The sequence below is a fragment of the Dendropsophus ebraccatus genome, chromosome 3, assembly GCF_027789765.1.
Source record: "Dendropsophus ebraccatus isolate aDenEbr1 chromosome 3, aDenEbr1.pat, whole genome shotgun sequence".
Taxonomy (NCBI): domain Eukaryota; kingdom Metazoa; phylum Chordata; class Amphibia; order Anura; family Hylidae; genus Dendropsophus; species Dendropsophus ebraccatus.
In genome coordinates this window covers 190,033,973-190,044,707 of record NC_091456.1, presented here as the reverse complement: position 1 = coordinate 190,044,707, position 10,735 = coordinate 190,033,973, and the positions used below count along the sequence as shown (strand labels likewise).

Here is a 10,735-nt window from a genome sequence, read left to right as displayed (position 1 = left end):
ACCTCTCCTCCCCAACTCGTCCATCCATTGCCGCGCCGCATCACTATCACTCCATCCGCAGCTTTCCACCGGCGCATGCATCCTGCGCTCCGCTTCCGACCAGGACTTCCCCATTGCTGAGGCCGCTCACCAGCACCACCACCCCTTTCCTGGGCATTAGACCGGCTATCACCCGCTGAACTTGGGCCACATGGAGAGACGGAGGTACAGAGCACCGGCGGCTAGCACATCCTGCCGCGTGGCCACGCCCCCATCCCCAATAGCCTTCCTTATTCAGAATCCCTTTTACCCTGTACAAATCTCCCACCTTACCAGCACCAAAGCAACCCCAGACCATCACATCACCTCCACCATGCCTAACAGATGGCGTCAGGCATCTTCCAGCATCTTTTCATTTGTTCTGCGTCTCACAAACGTTCTTCTTTGTGATCCAAACACCTCAAACGGATTCATCTGTCCACAACACTTTTTTCCAGTCTTCCTCTGTCCAATGTCTGTGTTCTTTTGCTCATCTTAATCTTCTTCTTTTATTGGCCAGTCTCAGATATGGCTTTTTTTTTGCCACTCTGCCCTGAAGGGCAAAATCCCGCAGCCGCCTCTTCACTGTAGATGTTGACACTGGTGCTTTGCGGGTACTATTCAGTGAAGATGCCAGTTGGGGACCTGTGAGGCGTCTGTTTCTCAAACTAGAGACTCTAATGTGCTTATCTTCTTACTTAGTTGTGCAATGCGGCCTCCCACTTCTTTTTCTACTCTGGTTAGAGCCTGTTTGTGCTGTCCTCTGAATGGAGTAGTACACACCGTTGTAGGAAATCTTCAATTTTTTAGCAATTTCTCGCATGGAATAGCCTTCATTTCTAAGAACAAGAATAGACTGTCGAGTTTCAGATGAAAGTTCTCTTTTTCTGGCCATTTTGAGTGTTTAATTGACCCCACAAATGTGATACTCCAGAAACACAATCTGCTCAAAGGAAGGTCAGTTTTGTAGCTTCTGTAACGAGCTAGAGTGTTTTCAGATGTGTGAACATGATTGCACAAGGGTTTTCTAATCATCAATTAGCCTTCTGAGCCAATGAGCAAACACATTGTACCATTAGAACACTGGAGTGATAGTTGCTGGAAATGGGCCTCTATACACCTATGTAGATATTGCACCAAAAACCAGACATTTGCAGCTAGAATAGTCATTTACCACATTAGCAATGTATTGAGTGTATTCGTTTAAAGTTAGGACTAGTTTAAAGTTATCTTCATTGAAAAGTACAGTGCTTTTACTTAAAAAAAAATAAGGACATTTTAATGTGACCCCAAACTTTTGAACGGTAGTGTATATTTATATAATACGTATTTATAAATCTGAGATATGCCTTATATAAAATTAATAAAGAAGAAATAACTGATAGGACGTCATCTCCCCGGCCTCCAGTTTCTAGATTCTTCTCCCTGACACTTCCTGTGGATGGGAACAGATCTGATCATTCTTATTATGTTACATAAAAAAGAGTAACTTTCCATGTCTGCAATATGTTTAAGCTTCTATTACTGGGAAATCAGAGAAATGGTGTTTTCTCCTTTGCAGATGATTCTACCAGGAGCTCAGGGGGACATCAGATCTCCTCAGAGGATCATATCACACAAGATACATATGAGGAGCCGTCCACTATCCCAGATACACCCTCAGCCCCTCACAGCAAAGATCTCTCATCTCATCCTGTTATACAAGTCCCATCTTCTGCTCCATCACAGCAAGCTGACATTTACAGAGAAGACGATGAACATCAAAGAGAAAATACAGGAAAGACTCAGTTTTCATCTTTACTGCGTGAACAATGCTTTAGTCACAAAACATATCTTACAGGGGAGAAGGCATTATCATGTTCAGAATGTGGGAAATGTTTTACTCGGAAATCAAAACTTGTTGAACATCAAAGAATTCACACAGGAGAGAAGCCATTTTCATGTTCAGAATGTGGAAAATGTTTTACTCGAAAATCAAATCTTGTTACCCATCAAAGAATTCATACAGGAGGGAAGCCTTTTTCTTGCCCAAAATGTGGAAGATGTTTTGATCAGAAATCAGTTTTTGATAGACATCAAAGATCTCACAAAAGCGAGAAGCCATTTTCATGTTCAGAATGTGGGAAATGTTTTAATAAGAGATCAAAGCTTGTTACCCATCAAAGAATTCACACTGGGGAGAAGCCATTTTCATGTTCAAAGTGTGGAAAATGTTTTACTCGGAAATCGGGTCTTGTTATCCATCAAACAATTCACACTGGGGAGAAGCCATTTTCATGTTCAAAGTGTGGAAAATGTTTTACTCGGAAATCGGGCGTTGTTATCCATCAAAGAATTCACACTGGGGAGAAGCCATTTTCATGTTCAGAGTGTGGAAAATGTTTTACTCGGAAATCGGATCTTGTTATCCATCAAAGAATTCACACTGGGGAGAAGCCATATTCATGTTCAGAATGTGGGAAATGTTTTAGTGATAAATCATGTCTTGTTAACCATCAGAAAATTCACACAGGGGAGAAGCCATTTTCATGTTCAGAATGTAGAAAATGTTTTATTAGTAAATCAGATCTTGTTAAGCATCAGAGAACTCACACAGGGGAGAAGCCATTTTCATGTTCAGAATGTGGAAAATGTTTTACTGGGAAATCGTATCTTCTTAAGCATCAGAGAACTCACACAGGGGAGAAGCCATTTTTATGTTCAGAATGTGGGAAGTGTTTTATTCAGAAATCAGATCTTGTTACGCATCAAAGAACGCACACAGGGGAGAAGCCATTTTTTTGTTCGGACTGTGGGAGGTGTTTTGCTCAGATATCAAGTCTTCTTTACCATAAAAGATTTCACACAGGGGAGAAGCCATTTTCATGTTTGGATTGTGAAAAATGTTTTAATTCGAAACCACATCTTGTAGTCCATCAAAGAACTCACAACAGGGAGAAGCAGTTTTCGTCTTCACAATGAGGTTGATGAATATAAAGAATTTTAAAGGATGATGAAGGAAAATCTGCATTTTATAGTTAGAAATAGAGATGAGTGAATTTTCAGTAGGAAGGAAGGGAATGGCTTCTTTCCTATCTGTATTCTGCTCATCAGACTGCCGGCTTTGAAGTCTGCTTGAAAAGATGGATCTAGTCCTGGGGAACTTCTCCCAGTTTCGTAGCACTGGATCCATCTTTTCCCAGCACTCGGTGAGGAGCGGCATGGAGCGGAGCAGACATAAAAGATTGCAGCCTGATGAGCAGATGTCAGATAAGAACAATGTGATTCCCTTCATTTCTACTGTAAATTCGCTCATGTCTAGTAGAATAGTTCTGTGTATAGTATTAGTAACTGTACTCACTGCACTTACTGACCGCAGCTCCGTGTGTACCCCATAGAGCTATAATCAGCCCCCCCTCTGCCCATGGTGAGACTAACAATTCCTCCCATACTTGTTATTATCTATTCAGTCTCTTTCCCCCAGTTCTCAGCTGCTGCTTTCTGCTGAAGACACAAAAATCTGTGTGTGAGCTTTTCTCTCTGTCTCCCCCTCCTCCCCCTCCCTTCTGAGACGGCTGATGTAAACAAGTCCCTCTCTGCAACATCTGCATTATAAAGAAGCTACAGAGTTGCAGATAACGGCTATGTTCACACCAAGTAAAAATAAGAGAAAAGGTGTCTGCTTTTTTTTTTTATTCGCGGTCGTCTTTTTCAAACGGACGTTATTTTTTAGTTGTTCACACACAGTTTTTCACCGTCCTTCCTCTTAAATTTAATTATAGAAAAAACAAAGGGCGACAGCGCTCCATGGCGAGGATCAGAAGGGCAAGGTGAAAAAGGGATAGGGGTGCACGGCAACCCTCACCTGATGTGGTTGTGCAAAGGGAGGCACAACACTCTGCAGCGTATATATCAAGGACCGCAGCCACTCCCGATATCCAACAGGAAACAATGATGCAAACAACCTCCAACTCCAGACTACACGGATTATGGGGCGCAGGTCCAACTTGAGATCGAGGCACAGTGAGTAATAAAAATATATATTTTATTGTGGAGACTCAACACGTTTCGGAACCGCACCGGTTCCTTTCTCAAGAGTCATGATACTGATAAAACAGAACAGCACTATATATCACAAACCAAGATGACATTAAAAGGGGAGGAGGACTCAGAACCTCCCACTTCAATCAACACAGACACCTGTAACACCAATAAAGAAAGGCATATGGCTATATACTACATTGCATTAAAATACAATAATATATAAGAAGAGTATATAAAACGAATATGTATATAAATAAAAATAATAATATGTGTAGAAAATGTATAAAAAAAAAAATAAAAAAAAAATTTCCTTTTTTCTTTTCTTTTTCTTTTTTTCTCTTTTCTCCTCTCTTTTTCTTTCTCCTCCCCTTTCTTTCCCCCTTTTTTCTCTTCCTTTTTATATATTTATATATATATATATTTAAAAATAAGTATATAAAGTTAAAAAATTATACCTTCGTATTTTCTAGTGTCTCATTTAAGCCATCTGGTGACAAAGAGCAAAGTTTAAAAATCCAGTATGATTCCCTATTAGTGAGCTGCTTGTATCTATTGGGAACATTCTCTCCTATACGTTCCAAAATAGTGAGTCTCAAACTACTAGGGTCAGAATTATGCTTAAGAAAAAAGTGTCGAGAGACACTATGCAATAAAAATGAATTTTTAATATTAGCTCGATGCTTGTTCATGCGGCACCGCACCGTCTGAATGGTGCGTCCCACATACTGCAGGTGACATGGGCATTCTAGGAGATAAATAACGTACTGTGATGAACAAGAATACATTTCACGGACAAAAAATATCTCATTGGTGACTATAGAGGTAAATGTTGATGCTGGGGTATCTGTTATCCAATTGCAGCATAAGCACCTCGCTACATTGCAGCGTACGGTGCCCACAGCTCTAGTTTTTGTATTATTATTTTTGTTTGTATTATTACTATTTTCCATATCTGAAGTAATTTTACGGAGTTTGCTAGGTGCTAGATGGCTACGTAATGTTTTAGTTCTACGGAAAATAACATTAGGTTGTTTGGGAAGAATTGATTTTAGAATAGGATCACTGAGAATAATACCCCAATGTTTCGTTAAGACCCTTTTAATTTCCTGTGTACCACAATTATATTCTGTAACCATAGAAATGCCATATTTATTGAGATCTTCAGAAGTAGTTTCATGTTTGTGGTTATTAGTCATCTCATCTAAAATCTTTTTTTGTGTGGTACATTTATTTTTACTGTAAGCATTGGATAGTAATCGTTTGGGATAGCCTTTGTTGGTGAAACGATCATATAAAATTTTTGATTGTTCCTGGTAATCAGTATCAAAAGTACAATTTTTTCTTATACGTTGGTATTGCCCGCATGGTATATTTTTTATCCAATTCGGAAGATGGCAACTCTTATAATCTAGGAAGCTGTTAACGTCCACTTTTTTTAAAAAATTAGAGGTGATGATACTGTTAGATGGAATATCTTTCTTAATTAAAAGATCCAAAAATTCTATACTAGTTTCACTATAGTTAAGGGTAAATTTAATGCCCCATTCATTCTGGTTTAGAAGATGCACAAACAGAAGCGCATCATCATTAGTCCCCGTCCACACCATGAATAAATCGTCGATATACCGACGGTAAAAAAACACAAATTTACTGTACAATTCAGAGACTTGGGACTGTGCGATGAGCTCTGCCTCAAAACGACCCATGAAAAGGTTGGCAAAACTTGGGGAGAAACGAGAGCCCATCGCACAGCCCTTTATTTGACGAAATATATTATCTTCAAAAGAAAAAGCATTATGTTCCAAAATAAAACGTATATCCTGTAATATAAAAGTGGACTGAGCTGACGGTAAAGAAATATCATTGGTGAGATAATATTGTGTAGAATTTAAACCTAATTCAATGTCAATGTTGGAATAGAGTGCTCCTACATCTAAAGTGATAAAGGAAAAATTAGAAGGTAAAGAAAGTGACTGTAATTCAGTAATCAATTGTGAAGAATCTTTAAGAAAAGACGGTAGTGTCCAAACATATTTTTGAAGAAATAAATCAATATAATGGGAAAGATTAGATGTGAGGGATCCCACCCCCGAAATAATAGGTCTCCCTGGTGGTTTCTTCTCACATTTGTGCACTTTAGGAAGATAATAAAAATAAGGAAAATTAGTATTAATAATAGACAAAAAAATCTTTCTCATTTTTGTTCAGAAAACCTTCATTCATCGCTTCTTGTATTAGAATATTGTAAGCAATAGTGTATTCATGGTTAGGATTAGTATCTAATTTAATATATTAATCAGTGTCAGATAATATTCTGTATGCCTCCTCAAGATAATCCGTCCTGTTCAAAAGAACAGTGCCCCCCCCCCCCTTATCAGCCGGGCGTATTACTAATTGAGTATTGGATCTCAGAGAGTCTAAAGCATTTCTCTCACCTCTTGTTAGATTATCCCTATGAGTATCATTGTAAACTGTGCTATTAATATCTCGTAGCTCATTAAGAACTAGTGATTGGAAAGTTTCAATAAAGTGACCCTTATTGTGTGCTGGATAAAAATTGGATTTATTTTTAACCGGGACATGGTGGTATATATCAGGCGGGGCATCAACACTACCACTAGAGAGAGTGGGCAGTAGATCATCAGATTCTTTTAATTTAAAATGCCGCTTGAGAGTCAATTTGCGTATAAACTCATTTATATCCAAAAAATTTGTAAAATTATCGGGATATGACACTGGACAAAAAGAAAGACCCTTACTAAGTAAGCTAATTTCGTTCTCCCTTAAATTATGTGTAGATAAATTAAATAGTTTAACAGTTTGTGATTGTGTTAACAGAGGTCTATTTTTCCTTTTTTGTCCTTTTTGTCTAACCCCTCCTCTGCAGCCTCTAGGTATGTTTTTCTTTTTCTTTTTGCTTCTGACTGGGGGGACGATGTTGGATTCGGAATTTTCTGAAAATATTTCAGTATGTTCTGTGTGTTGTTGTTCACAATTTGTGGAGCATGTATTGCAGCCTCTACTATTACAGGTCGGGAGTCTAAAAAAATAGATGTATCAGATAAATTGGAAGAAGTAGTACTAATTCCTGCGGCATTATCTATATCTGATCCCTGGAAAGGCAATGTCAACGGATTTTGTGACGGTGTGCCATATATGGAAAAATCAAAAACAGTATCTGCCTCAGATATTGTCTCAGAGTCAGACATCGAGGAGTTCGGCAATGCATCGCAATTGGAAACAAACGCATCGGACAAAATAATACCAGTTGAAGCTGTAAGTACCGCATGGTGTGAACAGTCTCCCACCGATTCAACTGGGGCAGCAGTCACAAGGGGTTCCATATTAGTAGTAACAGTAGGGTTAGAAGGTAACTTTTTTTTTTTTTTTTTTTTATACATTTTCTACACATATTATTATTTTTATTTATATACATATTCGTTTTATATACTCTTCTTATATATTATTGTATTTTAATGCAATGTAGTATATAGCCATATGCCTTTCTTTATTGGTGTTACAGGTGTCTGTGTTGATTGAAGTGGGAGGGTCTGAGTCCTCCTCCCCTTTTAATGTCATCTTGGTTTGTGATATATAGTGCTGTTCTGTTTTATCAGTATCATGACTCTTGAGAAAGGAATCGGTGCGGTTCCGAAACGCGTTGAGTCTCCACAATAAAATATATATTTTTATTACTCACTGTGCCTCGATCTCAAGTTGGACCTGCGCCCCATAATCCGTGTAGTCTGGAGTTGGAGGTTGTTTGCATCATCTTAAATTTAATTGTCTTTTTAATTAAAGACTCATCCAATGAGCGATCAGTCCACCTGAACTGGAATAATGTACTAATAGCCGTCATTGCACTGACAGGCGGCCAAACCGCAAAATAACAGATGTAATTTTAAAAAATTTGGACAGGAGGGGGCGTGGCTTGCTGATGGAGGAGTGAGGACGCACTGAAACTTAGCTCCGGGCCCGACTTCCTCCCTGCAGCTCCGGGCCCGACTTCCTCCCTGCACCCCCTTTCAGCTTAACCAGCACTATTTTCTCACCCCCATGACTCGGGAGAGACGGAGGGGAACCCGTACAACTTCTTCTGCCTCAAATCCGGGCTCGATTAAGAACTTTTTTGGCGATCAGAAGAAAGCCGCGCAGAGGAGCTCCGGACCTAAAATGGCCGCCGACACCCGTGCAGTCCCAGGACCACACAGGGGCTGTGTCCCCGGTCCCCTCAAGCCGCTCTTGCCACTCTGAGTTGGAGGAATCGGATGAGGAGTGGGACCTCAAAACTTATCTTAAAGCGTTACCCACAAAGACAGACTTTGAGAACTGTGTCACGCGCCTGAAGAACAGCTATAAGAAGGAGGTGGACGCCATTAGAGGGGAGATACGCTATATAGACCAGCAGGTGTTGGAACTAGATAAACAACAGGAAGATATCCATGACAGACCTGCATACCCAGATCCTGCAGGACCACTCTGCCAAGATCCTAGACCTCCTCACCATGCAGAAGGATATCGAGAACTGCCACAGGCGGAATAATATACGCCTGAGGGGAATCCCTGAATCCGTGTTACCGCCGGACCTAGAGTCTACAGTGCAGCGTCTTTTTACCATGCTTCTGGGGCCTGACAACGTTGAACTGGTGGAAATGGACAGAGTCCACCGCTCCCTGGGCGCCAAACCTCCGGACAAGGCACCACCCCGTGATGTGATCTGCAGGGTCCATTTTTACAAGGTGAAGGACAGGCTCATGGCGGCTGCCAGAGGTAAGGGCCCCTTAGACCTTGATGGCGCAACAGTCATTCTGCCCGATTTGGCTCCGAAGGGCCCTGAAATTCTACTCACTGTCCTGAAAGAGAAAGAAATCCCTTACCGCTGGGGATACCCCTTCCAACTGATTGTGAGGTTTAAGGGCAAATCTGCTGTGTTCTGACACCTGGGGGACCTCCCTGCATTTCTTGGAGCGCTGGACCTGCCGATGATTGCATTGCCAGACTGGCCACCGGTAGACCCCCCAAGACGTGAGAGATGGCAGACAGTTGCCCTCAAGAACCGTTCCTCAGGCTCGTCGTCTTCCAGGAGCCCGGTCACCTGAACTGGTGTAATTGACTGCGAGTGAATCCTTACCCTGCAGCCCGAGATACGGGTCCTTGACTTTTCTTCCTTTGTCTAGCATGGTTATGATTACTGCCATGCTTACCTGAATGCTGGTTGAGTATTACATGTGTTTTAAGTTGGTGTCAGTTGGGGGGGGGATGGGCAGGTGGCTGGGGTTGGGTTCCTATGGTTTTTCTCATAACTGTGTTGGCTCTAATTGCCGGCTGACCACATACTAACAGCCTTTGATTGCTTTAGGCCGCAAGTGTTAGGCACCACTCTGCAGCTGTTGTGTGCTATGTATTGTTTGGAAAACAAAGGCTGGAGATGCACTGCTCTAGACATTCAAAGTATATGTAAATAACTGTAAAAAAATGGGTGCACAGAGCCCGCATACCACACAAAATACTGAGCACAAGAACACTAGTAAGTATGCAAATAGGGGCAATGGCACACCGATGTAGAGAGGATAAATATCTTTATTTAACAAATCACAAAATATAAAGGGAAAACACTTGAAAAAAGTTTAAAAACACTTAAAAAACATAAGAGACCATGATTGTAATCATGTGCTCAGAGCCAATAATGGAGAGTAATCTACTCCAGATACAAGTCTCCAACCCCATCCAACAACAATATGTAGTTCCCTAATTACCACAAAAAAGTCGATCTCAAAAAAACACACATATACGTACAAGTAAGGTGCACATGCATGAAAAGATGATGAGAACTATGTGACAAGCACAACAAAACAAAAAGGACTACCATGCGACACCTGGATAAAGTAAGAAATTTCGGCGATCTTCTCCTTATGTCCCAGCACGGACAAGCGCTCTATATTGTGTTTGCGCATGCGCATCCTTTTGATCAGCGTCTCGTTTGTGAATAGTGCATTTCGCGCATGCGCAGTGCGATATACCACACATATTCTAGCGCCTGCGCATTACTAAGTGGCTTGTGTCATGCTAGCGCACGCGTATATGGTGTGATTGATACCGTGGTGGCCTTTGATTACTCTGAATCACTGCGCATGCGCACGCTTTTGATCAGCGTTTTCTTTGTGAATAATGTATCCCGCGCACGCGCAGTGCTGACTACTGCACGCCGAGTCGGCCATTGTCTGCACAGCATGTTCTACTGAGTCCTCCCCCGGTCAGCAACAGGTCTGTTAGCTTATTTCCTGTTTTACTCAGGTATTTTTTGTATGCTGATTATTGTATATGTATATAAGGAACACTTGTAAGGTACTCATCCCTGAGGAAGTCCTGGGAGCAGGACGGAACGCATGGGACGTCACTGAGCCATAGATACTGGTTACTTGCCTCTTCCCCCCCCTTGTCCCATACCACATCCTGTCTTGATCTCTCGCACCTTACTTTATCCAGGTGTCGCATGGTAGTCCTTTTTGTTTTGTTGTGCTTGTCACATAGTTCTCATCATCTTTTCATGCATGTGCACCTTACTTGTACGTATATGTGTGTTTTTTTGAGATCGACTTTTTTGTGGTAATTAGGGAACTACATATTGTTGTTGGATGGGGTTGGAGACTTGTATCTGGAGTAGATTACTCTCCATTATTGGCTCTGAGCACAT

The 10,735-nt window shown here is 41.1% G+C and overlaps 1 protein-coding gene across 1 annotated transcript in view; it reads left to right on the top strand.

Moving 5' to 3' along the window:
* Positions 1-1,444: 1,444 nt before the first annotated feature.
* LOC138786850 (oocyte zinc finger protein XlCOF7.1-like) overlaps positions 1,445-10,735 on the top strand; it is a 37,220-nt gene continuing 27,929 nt past the window's right edge. Inside the window, exon 1 of the mRNA XM_069963921.1 lies at positions 1,445-2,884. Coding sequence (XP_069820022.1) covers positions 1,525-2,884 — 1,360 coding nt within the window. The 5' untranslated portion in view covers positions 1,445-1,524. The remainder of the gene's footprint in view (positions 2,885-10,735) is intronic.